Below are 15,292 nucleotides of genomic sequence, written 5' to 3'. Positions count from 1 at the left end.
CAATGCAGAAATATGTTGAGGCAACGGTGTTTCTGCTCAGAATGAGCTTCCAGAAAAGTGTACTTCACTCATCCACTTTCCCTTTCTGTAAACTTAGCTGCCCATAGATTATGTTGAGGATGTTTAAAACGTGACAGCTAAACATCTGTTTTTCTTAGCGTCGTGCACCTTTTGAATGGGCTTGTTTTTACGTAATTTGTGTGTCTGTTACGTCAGACTGCTTGTTACGTTACAACAAGTAAGATCACACGGCATGTCACTGAGGTTTTTTTCTAGTCACAATGGGTGTTACCCTTGTGTGCATGATATTTCTTTTTTGCATGGTTATGCAGTATGTGTGTCCATACTGACTTGGTGTATAACGTGTCCCGTGGTTTATGCATGCCGCACTAATCTCTGTTATCTGTCCCCTCTTTATTCAGAGCATGCTGTCTAGGTCCTTTAATTCCAATTATGCTCCAGTTAGCAGCTTTCACTATGGCAGCTCTAGGGATCTGCATGGCAGCCAAGGCAATGTTGCCTTGAGTGTTGCAGACGGAAGAAGTTCTGGTGTTCACATTGTTCGTGTGAGTACATACATCAACAGGCTATTGTTAGTAAGAAATTGGAAGAGGCATGTGATAGTGCCTTTAAAACCGCACTTTTGTAATTGTGTAATTCTAGATTGTGGCTGATTCCACCCATTACTGTAATATGATGATTCAATAATGGCAGTTATTGAAGAATTTTCCTTCAATATTTGTAATTTTTTAAAATGCTTTCTGCTAAAGCATCAGAGAAGAGCAGTTCTGAAATGAGACTTAATTTTTTATATAATAATTTGGCATATTCTGCCTACAAGCCAACTGATAGCCTTATAAAGATACTGAAGAGATTGGCAGGTGACCTTAGGGATTCTCCTTCTCAAGGATGGAAAAACAGCTTCCTTCCTTGAGATGTTTAGATAATTCAATAGTTCTGAGCTTGTTTATTATCTTACAAGCATATCTGGTGTCAGTGTAACCTGATGGTTACTGCTTTCAGCCTGTGGAATTCTATGATAATACAGTATAAATAAATTGGAGTGGTGATTTTTATGTATTTCTATTGGCTCACACTGATGCTTTAGTTTCTCTATTCACTACCTCCCCTGTTATGTTTTCCCTTTTATTTTAACTTGTGCAATGTAATCAGAGCCCCCTATAAAAAGTGCTCTGTACGCTGATGAAACTATGTAAACAGTACTGCAGCTTTGTGTTACAAAGGCTTGGGCAGCAGCCAGAATCACAATTCTATACTGGGGTTTACAAGGATTCACCAACTTCTCCTCATAGATAATAGGGGAAGTTTAATTTAGTAATACTCCGTAGTTAGATATAATTACTCATTTCTAAGTATGAGCCATCTATAGCCCCCCTCGTTTTTCTTGATTAAAAGTTAACTTAATATGTCCAAGGAACTTACACAACTCCACAAGCCTTTTTGTCTCTTTGGATTCTCTACTCAACATCATCATCCATTTTGTTTATAGGACATGAGGCCTGAACATTATCTTTGATTATTTCTTCTCAATGTTCAATCTGTTTCCAAATCACATTGTATAACTCTGCAAAAATATGACCATTCCTGTTTGCCCTCTTGGCAAAAATTCCAGTTCATAATTGGGCCATCTTTCACCTTGTGTACTGCAGCCTTCTCCTTTCTGGCCTTCTTTTGCAACATCTTGGCACTCAAAAATAATTCACTCATCATATTTAATATCATATCATTTCCCTCTTTAGATACCTGTACTGGCTTCCTGTCTGCTCCTGTATCCAACATAGCCTAGCCTGACCTTCCCTTCCCTTATTTTTTCATTATCATATTGCAGTACATGCTGTCTCCAGCTCCAGCATCCTCAGCCAACTGAATTCTTCCTGATGCATCACTCTGCACTTTCTCCTTGCTGTCCCGCCTGCCTCCCGGGGTCTTCCTCCATGTAACCTTTGGCTAAATCTTGATTCCTCATTCCTTATTGCAATTTAGCATGTAACTGAACAGAACCATATTCTTTTCCTGTTGCCTTTGTGTTATTAATCTTTCTTCCTTCTGTTGTTTCTCACTGATTTACATTTTAAGATCTTTGGAACAAGAATGTATCTTTTTATTGGTCAGTCTGTGAAGAGCTCTGCACGTTGATAGTGCTCTATTAATACTAAATAATAATAATAATATGATGATGATGATATGTTTGATACACAGCTCACAGTAGTTCCACTGAGCTGCTTTGGAACCCCATACCTTCTGTCATAAAAAGAAAATGGCTGTCCTAGTCCCAGCTACCTTTCAATTCCTGAGGGAAAATAAGCAATAGAAATTATATTTAGAGGAATTCATGCAAACTAAATTGTTAACATAGTTCAGCAAGACAAGGTATAGGAAGTGGCAATGGTGAGGTTCATGCTCCAAAAAGTGGATGGGCATCGGGTAAATCTAGCAGAACAAAGTTAACAAAAGACTTTTGTGTTATGTTTGCAAATCCTTAAATAGCAGCTGTTTAATGAATAGTTTTATTATGCAGTTCAGAGTAAGTTCCAGTGTTGTTTCAAAAGCTGGAGTTAACATTTACGGTCCTCTCAAGGCTGATTAATATGATTAAATTCTTGAATGCACCAAAGTAATATGCTTAACAGTCATATGAACAAAATTGGCAATTCTTGTATAATGTGTTTACAATACAGCAGTAATGTTTGTATGCTTTTATCATTTAAAGCATCCCCAAACATCAACCTCAGTAGAGCAATGTCAGGAAGATGTATTCATTGCTGGACAGCAGAACTATTCATCTGCCACACTTAGCCTCAAAGATGTTGCTTCAGACAACATGAAGAAAGTTCCTGTGCAGGTAATAAGCTACAGGGATCATTCACAATCTATAAAAGTATTGTTCTGACACGCATATCTGGTTCAGGTACAATGCTAAACTATGGATTCGTTGCTCCCACCTCCCTGTTGTGTTAACAAGAAAATCAAAAGCTTTCATTTGTAGTTAATTAATAATTAATTAATTATGTCCAAATGTAGAACTATTATAAATGTTAACTATGGTTTAGGGAAATTAATCACTGTTTGAAGCTGGCATGTTTCCCTAAATTATAGTTAAGACAGACCACAATTTGTCCAGGCTTGAGCATAATGAGTAAACTTCTTTGAGGTTTGTTTGTTTTTTTACAACAAAGCGGTGCATAAATTTTATGAAATAATTAAATAAATTGCAGCGCAGTCTAATTATTTATTTAAATAATTAAATAAATAAAGCGTGGTTCACTTAAAATGGAAGCAGAAACTTCCCTTCTCGGGTGGCACTTGGACACGGCCACGTGGGTTTCCATCTTCCGTTTGCTTGAAGGAGGCAGAAAATGCTATCCTTTTACTAGATGTGAGCTGCTCGCCTTCCTTAGAGGCTCAGTTCATTTCCTGCCCTGCTTGAAGCTGGATTCAAATGCTGATCCATTCTTGTCTTATTGGTTTCCAGTCTCCTGTTGTGGCTGCATTGTAGGAGAACAGGGGAGTTGGGAGCTCACAAGCCCAGACCTTGTTAATTGCAGCCGAACAAGGCCATAGTTATGGGCAAGAAATGCATAGTGAAGGAAAAAAATCAGCAACTATTTACTTACCTAATTGTGTGTACTCAAGACAGGTTATAACATGGAAAATGTCAGCTGTTCTTTGCATGTCTACTCAGAAACAAGTCACATTGGACTCAGTGAGATTTACTCCTGGATAGCTGTGTATAGAATTGCAACTCCAGTGCCTTGTTGTATCATGAAAGGCTCAACTACAACACCCATTTGGTTATCCAAGCTTAACTGCCACAAATTAGAGTGGGAAAATAAATGCATTATTCATGCATTCATATAAGCCAGTGGTTCTCAAACCTTTTTCTCTGCTCTACACTTTCAGAATAATTTTTTTCTTGTGCCACACTGAATTTTTTGATAAAAATACATTTGAAAACAAAACTTCTAGCAATGCTTAACTTATAACATAGAACACAACTACTTTTAATATGATCACGGAACATCTAGAAAGTATAAAACAGTGCAGCAACTTAAGAACATGAATCATTCACAAAATATAATTATAAATGAGTCTTCTCCAGCTCTCTGTTCAAACAGTAGTTCTGGATCACAACTACGTTGTCCTCAGAATCACTTGATGCTCTTGCTCTGATTTTGAAAAGATATCTATTCATATTCTGCAAATAAAATAGAATTTTTTTATACTATACTATAGTACACCGAAATTTATATACTATATTATAGTTCACCGAAATGTTTAAATGTTTCTTTGATTGTCCTTGGATCTTACCATCACATTTGCTATCTTCCCCTGCCACATCCTTTGAGAACCATAAGCAATATACTAAAACTTCAAAAACAATTCAAAAATCTATGAGTACTTCCACCCAAAAAAATTATACGTTCCCTAATTGATTAGTTTAGCCCATTACCCAGTGGTCTAGTTTGTTCTAAACAAAAGTTGGAAAAAAATCCATTTCATTCCCATTTGTTTTGTGTATAATGCTATTAGATTTTTTTTTAAAGAAGAATACAACAGACATGTTTGACAACAAAATCTCTTGTAAGTGTTGCAAAATCATTATCAGCTGAGCATCAAGATAATATATATGCATATTCTTGCGGATGTAAAATGTTGCTTAAGAATTATTCATTTATCCAGATACCTTTGACGAATGGGCAGATGTGCCAGCCTCCAAGACCTCAGGCAAACTATAGCCAAATCCATCATCCTGCTTCCCAAACCACTGTGGCAAGACATCCTTCTAGAGAGCAATTAATTGATTATCTAATGCTTAAAGTTGCCCATCAGCCACCCTATAGTCAGTCCCAGGGTCCATCAAGGCAAAGCCACGAGATGTCAAAGCAAGAGGTAAGGGCAAAAGTTACGACTTAATGAATAAATTCTCAGATTGTCGTTGGAAGGCACTGGAAACATTTACTTGGTTGAGACCCTGTGAATATCCTTTGCTGGTGACCTGTCACCTTAATACTAATAATACTAATAATAATTTTTATTTACCCCCCGCCCTCCCCTAATAATACTAATAATACTAATAATACTAATAATATTTTTTATTAGCTCAGGGCAGCTAACCTCCATAAAAACACAGTAAAAACATAATAGGGGGAAAAGAGAGGGGGGGGGGGAGAGGAAAAAAACCCCAATTTAAAATACAGGTTAAAATGCAATTTAAAATGCAGCCTCATTTTAAAATAGCTGATAAATCAAGACCATAAGGGGAGGGAAACATAAGGGTCAGACCGAGTCCAAACCAAAGGCCAGGCGGAACAGCTCTTGTCTTGCAGGCCCTGCAGAAAAATGTCAAGTCCCGCAGGGCCCTAGTCTCTTGTGACAGAGCGTTCCACCACATCGGGGCCAGTGCTGAAAAAGCCCACTTATTACCACTGTTGTTCATGCTTCCATATAATTTTTTCAGTAATATGCCCAATATGCTTAGAGAAATATTTGTTTATTTATTTAGTAAGTATTTCACTTTGAGTAACCCATGCAACTTACAAAACAAATGCAAGGAATATAAAACTTAATAGAAATTCAACAAAAGATTTTAAAGCATTGGTGAACTTGAAAATATAGAAGTAAAGCATAGTATTATGTGATATAAAAAATAGATTATGTAATGGCTGCAGTTTTTCCATGAAGCTGAACATGCAGAACAAATCAATTTTCTGATTTTCTTAGATAAGAGTGAGAATTGAAAAGGATCCAGAGCTTGGCTTTAGTATATCAGGAGGAACCGGTGGCAGAGGAAACCCCTTCAGGCCTGATGATGACGTGAGTATTAAATAGATCCAGTCTCTTGGGGTGTCGTTATTGCTTGGGAGGTATTAACTGTTGCTGTCTTTATTGAGGAGCAACTCTTTGATGTTTTAAAGGTTTTTATGATTAATGTATTTTTTTCTTTCAGACTTCCCATGCTTCCTTTTGGGAAGAAGGATGGACTATATTAACCATAAATAAACAAATAGTTGTAAACAGGTGCATTTGTGTGTGCGTACACACACATAGACGCACTTCGCCCACCACAACATTAATAAACATTATTTTTCACTCTTTTTCTTGTGCAGTTATCTAACACAATAGGAAGAGAGAGATGGTGGAGGTGGAAGGACCTCATAAGCCCAATATTGAGTTTAGCTCTGTGTGCAAAGAATTGTTAAGATGTAATATGTAATAAACCACAGAGCCTAGGACTTGCCGATCAGAAGGTTGGCGGTTCGAATCCCCGTAATGGGGTGAGCTCCCGTTGCTCGGTCCCTGCTCCTGCCCACCTAGCAGTTCAAAAGCATGTCAAAGTACAAGTAGATAAATAGGTACTGCTCCGGCGGGAAGGTAAACGGCGTTTCCGTGCGCTGCTCTGGTCGCCAGAAGTGGCTTAGTCATGCTGGCCACATGACCCGGAAGCTGTACGCTGGCTCCCTCAGCCAATAAAGTGAGATGAACGCTGCAACCCCAGAGTTGGCCATGACTGGACCTAATGGTCAGGGGTCCCTTTACCTTTACCTTAATATGTAATAATTACTACTTAAGAAAAAGAAAAACAGGCTAGATAGGGTTAAACTTGAGGAAAGTAGGTATTCAGAAAACACAATTCCTGTTGTCGGAGGAAATTATAGAACTACCATAATGTTGATGAATTTTAGTTTCGTGGTAGTCTGGCTGATTTAATAAAGCAAACTTCATATCATAGACCAAACTTCATATCATAGGCCAATATGTAATACATTCCCTACAACACGAGGTTTTAGCTGTAAGCCTTATTCAGAGAATTCTTTTGAGTGATGAGATTGAAAGGCTTGCCAGCCTTCTCTTTTAAAACCTTACTTTCAAAAGTATGATTTACCATACTTGCGTATGGTAAAATAAACAGGTAATATTCAGCACTAGTTATACTCTGAGTAGACTAATTAAAATCAGTTGACTTAAGTCTGTCAATTTTAGTGGATCTGCTCTGATTATGACTGAGTTTCATATCACCGAGTGCCCTGCTGGATGCAATTCATTTTACAAATGGAGGAATAGTGGGGTTCTGGGGTCAATTGATTGCTGGTAAGATAGGAAGAAAGCCTAAGAAAACAAGGAGAATGTTTCCTCCAAAGCAAACCCTCTAACCTGAAGGCAGCTAAGCCAAATTAGGTCTTAATAGAAAGCTGTTCTGTTGTGGCTAACTTCACTTATGTCAGTGCTTTTTTTCTAAAAAAATGTTTAGGGGTACCCCTGTGTTTCCCCAGAAAAAAAAGCACTGACTTATGTTGTTGTTTTTCTAGCCCATGGAACAAATATCTTGCATTCCTAGTGCAGCATTGGATAAGACAAAAACAAGGGGAAATTATTTGAAATAGTGACTACAAGGCCAGCCCAGTATTTTGAACCACTGTGCACATGCACAGTGGGACTTTGGACTTTGCCTTGCACAGTCTTTGATACAACTTCTAGGATGATGCAGAGAATCTGTCATTCAAATATAAAAGTCAAAATCCCTACTGCAGATATAGAAGGTTGTGTTCCTATAAACCAGCATGTATGTATTTAACATTTGTTTCCTGTTCACTTGAAGGGTATATTTGTAACCAGGGTACAGCCTGAAGGACCAGCATCTAAACTGTTGCAGCCAGGTGATAAAATTATTCAGGTAATGTAGCTTAAAGCAATTTACCAATTATTAATGTTGATCACTATAGCAGCCTTCAAAATATTGTCTCTTTTCCCCATCCCTTATCCGCTCTGTCACTTCTGATTGCAAGTTTCTGAATATTCTTTGAAAGCAGCTACACAAACATCTAATTATTTTAGACAATTCTAGATGCTACCAGAGCATGGATAACAGAGGCCGGTCTACCTCTGTCCATGAGAGACCACCACTGAGGCTACTTGGGCCTGCAGTGACATAGCTTGATCCAGGACTTACGTCCAGGCTGCACACTTGATAATTTAGGAGGAAGACAAGTCCAATCAGAACAGGTTTAATACCTATAAGCAGGGCTTTTTTTCTTTAAAAAATGTTTAGGGGTACTCTCATTTTTCTACCCATATTGAAATACTGTCCCACAATGAGGCCAAACTTAGATTCACAAAATGTTTAGGGGTATGCGTACCCCTGCATACCCCCAGAAAAAAGCACTGTCTATAAACCACAGAACTTCTGTTTCATTGGAATTGAGTGTCAGTTTATTGGCCCTTATTCCAGCCCCTTATGGAATATAGGCACCATTCCCATACCTTCATTGTTCCACCTTAATTTAATAAAAGAGAGGGGGTGGGGAGAGGGGTGTTGTCAGCATACTGGTGGCATCTTACAGAGCAATTCCATATACATTTTAGAAAGGAAGGGACATGATAAAACCCTGAAGTAGTTCCCCAGAACTACCTTCTAGAATTGGCTCTCCAGGTAGGAGTGGAACCACCTTATCATCATACCTTAAACTACCAGTGCAAAGAGCCTCTCCAGGATAACATGGCCAGTGGGTAATAACATCCTCTGAGAGGTCCAAGAGAATTATCAGGGTTGCATTTCTTCTGTCTTTCTCATGGTATACACCAGGAGTAGCCAATTCCCAAGAGACTGCGATCTACTTTCAGAATTAAAATCTGATCTATCCCCATTTTGGGTGGGTTCAGGTCAATGTTATTGAGCTATTGAGTTAGGGAGGAGAAGAGCCCCATTTTTATGCAAATGCTTTCTTAGGAGGGAGGTTACATTGGGGGAGGGGGTTAAAGTCTAGGGCCAACAGGAAAAAGTCACTCACAATAATATCGCTTTGAATGAAAACAGACACAGAGAGAAAGCTCTGTTTTCCCTTCCACTGATCAGACAATAGTGGAGGGCGGGGCAGGAGTAAGTTTCAACGGCACTAAGGAAAGGGAGCCAGCGATCAACCCATGATCTACCAGAACCTCGCAGGGATCAACCTGCTGGACATCCCTGGTATACACCATCTATCAGGACAACCCAGGCAGTATCAGCACACCACACTATCAATTTAACCTTCTCTTTGGTTCTTGCAACTGCTTTGAAGCATGCTGTCACTTCGCATTCTCAAAACAACCATCAAATTTAGAGTTGGCTAAACAGATAAAATAAACTGTTATTGAAAAGGTTTTCCTCTATACTTAACAGGATTTAAATCTTCTTTCCAGGCTAATGGATATAGCTTCATCAATATTGATCATGGACAAGCGGTATCCTTACTAAAGACTTTTCAGAACACAGTGGAACTCATCATTGTTCGAGAACTTTCTTAAATACTGTGGAGGAAGGAGAAACGTCCACGTGATGCTTTGAAGGACTTGTGGGAAACTGAATATTTTGATTATTTTTATATACAAAAACTTTTAAAATTATGTACAGTAATAAAATAATCTTGTGGTTATAGGGGGGAAACCACTGTAAAGAACATAGATAAAACAGTTTTGGAAATGCATATTGTAGTCAACCTTGTTGAGTTTTAAAGCATTGTAGCAATCAAAAATCACTCCTCCAAAAACAAACCTGTGGTGTATTTTGTACAGATGGTAGGTTTATTTTTGGATAACGCATACACATAACTAAACTTTGTGTACAAGGAGCCTCCATTGTAGCCAATGGACAGATGGCAGGGCTTTCTGTCCTGTAGCTGTTTGTTGCCTTTATTTTTTTGTTCACCTGGTTTTAATGTCTTTGTTGAAACCACTTCTGTAGATGTGGATAAGATTTGATATGTTGGCTTTGCTATGTGCATATTGTACAGATGAATGGGTAGATGGAAGGTGGGGCTGGCTGGGATAATTTTGAAAGGCCAGGTAAAATGGCCGTGAAAGTATGGAATCAAGAAAGAAAGAGGGAAACGAGTTAGCATGAGAATGTATATCTACCAATAGAAAAATGCAATAAAATGTGAAGTCTTTTTTAGAGAGACTATAAATACACTTCTGGGAGTTCTACAGGATTGGCTCATATCACATCAACTGACTGTCTTATTTGTTTTCTTTAATTTAACTTTGAGTGTTTTTAATCACACAACTTTTTTCACCTGCGCTGTGGAGTTGTGCCCAGAGACTCCTGTCTGTTACGGAAATCCCCAGTTTTGTGCAAAAGGGTGATTTTCTTCTGCCTTGTATTAAATACTCCATTTTCAACTTATTTATAGATTTTTTTAAAAAACAAAAAAGAAAAAACTAAATGGCCAGTTTGTTTTTTTAAAACTGTGTTGCCTGTAACTCATCACCTATATATCTATCACATGTGTGCATGTTCCAAACCTCTAACTTACTCTGCCAGAAAAAAAAAAGCTTCATTCTTTTTAATGGGGTTCGTGGCAGTGAGGCCTGTGGGGACTGGGCTGCCCAGAAGTAAATGGTTCAGGAAAGGGTTAGGAAAGAAACCGTGATTTTGTTTGGCCTTGAATTGCCTTGTTAGACTAAAAGGAAACAATACGTTTGGAGCTAGGTAACCAAAGCCAGAGAAACTGTTGCAGAGTGATGGGAGAATTGCTGTTGGGAAGTTGTAGAGCAAAGGGATGGGGACTTGTGACCCACCAGTTTGTAATGATCTTTCTCAAAGGGCTGTTCCTACAGGTGACATTAAATGTGAACTAGACACTTGAGAGTCATTAAAGGGTTTCTAACTATATTAACGTAATAGTGATTTACCACAGGCTGCCTTTGTTCCTTATTACTTGTATAAAATATTGGATTATACATATTTAATTTTGTTTATGGCAAACATTATGTTTATTTTCCTCTTTTTTCTTTATATAACAGAGATGAGATTGCCTAACCTATAGGGTAATAAGTAATACATGGTTATTATGGACCAGAGAAAAGTGCCATAGAAGACCAATAACTGTTTTTTTAAAGGCGAATTATTAATCTGTCATTGGAGCAATATTCAGTTACTGCAGTTTTTAATAAGTAGAAATTGGTAGTTTTAAAGCGAAATTAGCAAAAGCACCAGCCTACTATAGTATTTGGAAAGATGTGCTGGAACAGAAAGGAACCTGTACACTTAACAGATAAAGGCAGTACTTTTTAAATACACAGACTCCAATGATATTGCACTCAAAGATGTTATCACCTGCATATTGTACTGTGTATAGTTTTTGATAATTTTAATTGAAACCCTTTAACAACTCTTTGTACATTAATTTTAGTTGATTTTCATTAATATTTACATAGGAATTGATTTTTATATTAGCAAAAATGTGCTGTATTTTGGTAAAGTTCACTTATTTTCTGTGTGCTGTTAATCTTTAAAGAAAATGAGAAACATAGCTATATAATGGCAGGCTTCAGTGTTACCATGCTTCTAAAAGTGTCTTTTAAATTTCTCTACTTTTTATTGAGAATTCAAAAATTTACATTCATTGCTTTTAATTATATTAGTAACCTCAGCCTTTTAAAAGGGAATATCCACAAATCAGTCCTAATCTGAGGACTTGAGGCATAAACTATAATCATGGTAAGGGCAAAAAGTCCCAAATCAGAACTGATTCTTTATTGATCATGGACATCATTTATCTTTGACAACATCAGGTTAAAATAAAGTGTTCAAATTCAATTTTGTATGAAATAACAAGCAGTGTAAACCATGCTATTAGAATTTAATTTAGTTGAATAGCTTTGTACAATAGTGTTGCCAAAAAGAATAATTGTTTGTTGAGAGAATTTAAAGAAACTTTGTGGCCTTCTAGGGGTTGGGTTTTTTTATTTTATTTTACTTTTTGGTGCAAGGAACTAGAAAAAGTATATTGGAAATCAAACACTGATGATACTTTAAAAAAAAAGAAATGTTGGATGCATTATACCATTTGTGTTGGATGATGGTGAAATGAAGCTGTGGAAGAGAGCTCATTCAAAACAGAAGATCATTATTCAGAAGCCGTGGATTTTTAATGTTTCTCATCTTGTCAGATAAGATATATCTGCACACTTGGTTGCTTTGGCATCGAATGAATAAAGTATTTGTCAACTCAATATTTTTTTCATGACAGTTCATTAAAGAATCAGTTCAAATTACAATTTCTGGGGGGAAACCCCACATATTTATTGTGTAAATACATTTTTTACTTTTTTTGACTGGAGTTTCAAAAATGTGTATATAATTGAACACATCCTATGAACACAATCATAGCAATAAGCAACACACAGAATCAAGCCTTTATCATTAATTTGCTGTACTACTTTTTAAAAAAGTAACTATTCCCTTATTAGCAGCTATGTAATGTTTTTATTGATCAGCATTTATTCAGCATTCCAAATTTTGTATATAATTAAATTGTTTCTGAAGTAACACATGGAGAATAGATAATAAACTAATGCTCTTTAAATCGCTGTGTAATTTACTGATTTCACGACATCAATCTGAAATTTTCTAAATCATTTGAATCTACCACTGATAACATTCTATAATCAAGCGGAGATTCTTGGAATTTTCTCCTTGTTTTAAATACCCTTTCCTTATTTGTATTGGATTTTAAGTCCCTTTGAAGGAGAGTGCTGCATCAAACCAATGGTGAGGCAGATGATGATCCTAGACCATTGGTCATGTAGGATGGGACTGATCTGGCTGGTGTTCTCTCTTCTATCGTGTGGGCATGTGGGAGGCAATTTGTCAAGCACTGAGGGTGATTATGCCTGCAATAGCAACCTTGGGAGAACTTTGGCAGGAAGCCTCTGGGAGAACGGATGACCCAACCTTAAGGAGCGGAGTGCAGCCTCTCAATAGTTAGCTCTTGTAGAGCAGTTATCTGATAAATGATTAGCGTTTTTACAGGTGGTACAACACTAGTCCTCTCGGGGAACAACCAGCATGGCGCCCTCCTGAAGTGGTTGGACTACAGATCCCAGCAGCACAGGCATCCTGGGAGTTGTAGTCCCAACAATATCTGGAAGGTACCACATTGGCTACACCCTGCTCTAGATGAATTTGTATGTAAGTACTCTTGGGAGAAGAGTAGATTCAACAGTGGCACAGTGTAATCTTATACATGGCTACTCAGAAGTAAGTCCCACAGTATTCAATGAGGCTTGCTCTCAGTGTGTGCATAAGACTGCAGCCTTAACTGGACACCAGAGGTGTATCTAGGGTCCCTTATGGACTTGGTAAGGATCTGTATTGGCACCCCCACACACACACACTCCAGTGGACAGGGGCTAATGCTCTCTTCCGTGTGCATGCAAAATCTCTAGTTATTTAAGGGCAGAGGGAAAGGCACTTTGCATGTGCTCAGGGACCCCTTTTAAACTCTACTACAGCTTTGCATCTTTGGAAGTGGAGACCAGGTACTGAAAATAGTTCAGCCCTGGCCCAAATTCACACACACACACCTCCCTGTCTTTGTACGCCACCAAGCAGAGGTGTTTTTAGGGTAGTGCAACTGGTTCATCCACAATGGGTGCTGTGCCGCAGGGGGCTTCACAACAATGCTATAGAATGGGCGCCAAATTTTAGCGTTGCATAGGGCGCCACTGAAATGTGAGAGCCCAAAGTCTGGCACTGAGCATAACTGGAGGAGAAGCAAGATGGAGTCATGTGAAACTGCACACTTTGCCTCTAAGTTGCTCCCCTCCTGGCCAGGGAGACCTCGGACACCTTGTTCACTTGCTCATTCTCGTCCTCCCACCCATCCTTTCATACCTATCCCGTGGGTTGACCCAGCTAGTGGTTTTGGTGGTGTGGCCCATGTAGACTTTGTTGTTGTAGTTGTAGTCGCAAGCTTCCTCTCAGCCCTTGGTTAACAGCAGCTGCTGCTCACTCATCTTTTCTGCTGCTGCTACAGCAGCAGCAGATGGACAGAGCAAGCCCAGCAGCAGCCCCATACGAAGAGCTCAGCAACTCATGCAAAGGATTTTGTTTTTCTTGTAAATTTCCTCTCAGGAAAAGGTTGCAACATCTGAGGTTAATGACACATTGTGTGATGAAAGCAAATAGATGGTTTTTCACCCTCCTAATACTAGACCTGAAGGAGTGTTTCCACCTCCATCATTCAGCCCAGACACTGAGATTTAGCTCCAAGGGCCTTCTGGCTGTTACCTCATTGCAAGAAGTGAGATTACAGGGAACCAGGCAGAGGGCCTTCTCGGCAGTCACGCCTGCGCTGTGGAATGCTCTCCAGTCAGATCTCAAGGCTGCAGAGTAGAAGCCTCTTAAATAGAGGACACTCACAACATTAGAAACTGCTGTGCAGATATGGTTAAAACAGACAATTAAAACAATGTACAACACTAAATTTAGCAACAATGTACAACAATAAACTGTCCCAGGGAGTTGACTCAGAATCACCTATGGAGCCGTGTTTGGGGCTTTTCATGCCGGACTATTTTGAGTTGGGCAATGGTCTGCGCCTACAGATCTGTACACAGAATCTGGCGGCCATCCAGGTCATCTTCTGATCTTTGCCTAACAGCAAAAGGTAAAATTTTTGCTTTTGCGGGAGCTCGGCGAGCCTCACCAGTAGGGGATCCAGGATCTTACTATGTGCCTCTTCATAAAAGGGACATCTAAAGAACAAGTGTTCTGAGCTTCCTCTCTCTCCCAATGGGCAGGTGCAAAGCCCTCAGTTCTGATTTTCCCCACCCCCGGTTTAGTTGGGAGTGCAGAGATTACGCAGGCATAATTGATTTAGCCATAAGTGGATGCAAGGTGCAGGATGCCCCTGGGATTACTGCAGCAAATCAGTAGTAAGGGCTGTTTGTCCATTTTTGAAAACACAAAATCTAGACAGGAGTGAGGAACCTGTGGCCTTCCAGATGTTGTTGAACGCCTGTTCCCATCAGCCCCCATCCAGCATGGAAAATGGTCAGGGATGTTGAGTCCTGCATAATTTGGAGAGCCTGATCTCTCATCCATTCTCTCCCCATCCATCTATGAAACTTCTCCCTGTTGTGACATTTTTTGTACAAAAAAATTATTTTGATTTTTAATACGGGGTTGGAGGGTGGGATATGCAAAAATTTTACCTCACCTAACAGGGAAATATAGTCTGCTACCTGAGGTTTCTAAAGCGTCAACTGTGGTGCATGTGGATACTGGAGAGGGAAAGGGCAGGAGGCACTGCGCAGAGTGCAATTTAGGGATTGTTTATTCCATATGCTTTGACATTTTTTGTCCGCCCACCCCCTGCCCGTCTCTCAGGTGCTGCACTGCCTCAACAATAAGAAAACAGCCCTCCGTTTCTTAGCTAAAAGCCGCATAGAGGAGACGAACAACGGGCCGCCTCAACGCCAGGGCGCCGCCGCGTTCTCTCGGAAGTTG

General features: G+C 39.1%; 1 protein-coding gene and 1 long non-coding RNA gene across 7 annotated transcripts in view; one reads left to right on the top strand and one right to left on the bottom strand.

The window, feature by feature from the left end:
- Nucleotides 1-12,365, top strand: part of ERBIN (erbb2 interacting protein) — an 87,042-nt gene extending 74,677 nt beyond the window's left edge. For 2 of the 6 annotated variants that reach the window (XM_083403649.1, XM_083403651.1), the window contains 6 exons: nt 423-566; nt 2,732-2,863; nt 4,702-4,911; nt 5,743-5,835; nt 7,619-7,693; nt 9,199-12,365. In XM_083403649.1, the coding sequence (XP_083259775.1) occupies nt 423-566; nt 2,732-2,863; nt 4,702-4,911; nt 5,743-5,835; nt 7,619-7,693; nt 9,199-9,303 (759 nt within the window). In that variant the 3' untranslated portion in view covers nt 9,304-12,365. Of the gene's footprint in view, nt 1-422; nt 567-2,731; nt 2,864-4,701; nt 4,912-5,742; nt 6,050-6,198; nt 7,694-9,198 lie in introns of all 6 variants that reach the window. The other 4 variants (XM_083403650.1, XM_083403652.1, XR_014503041.1 and 1 more) reach the window with 3 other exon arrangements.
- On the bottom strand, nt 3,994-15,192 carry LOC310660203. Its single transcript, XR_014503303.1, has 2 exons — nt 15,003-15,192; nt 3,994-4,216 (listed from the first exon to the last, which is right to left on the bottom strand). It is a non-coding gene; the product is annotated as an uncharacterized lncRNA (long non-coding RNA).
- Nucleotides 15,193-15,292: the final 100 nt, after the last annotated feature.

The sequence above is a fragment of the Podarcis tiliguerta genome (genome assembly GCF_965153285.1).
Source record: "Podarcis tiliguerta genome assembly, chromosome: 11".
NCBI lineage: Eukaryota > Metazoa > Chordata > Lepidosauria > Squamata > Lacertidae > Podarcis > Podarcis tiliguerta.
Note: the sequence above shows the minus strand (reverse complement) of the source record. Positions and strands in the feature narration are given on the sequence as shown.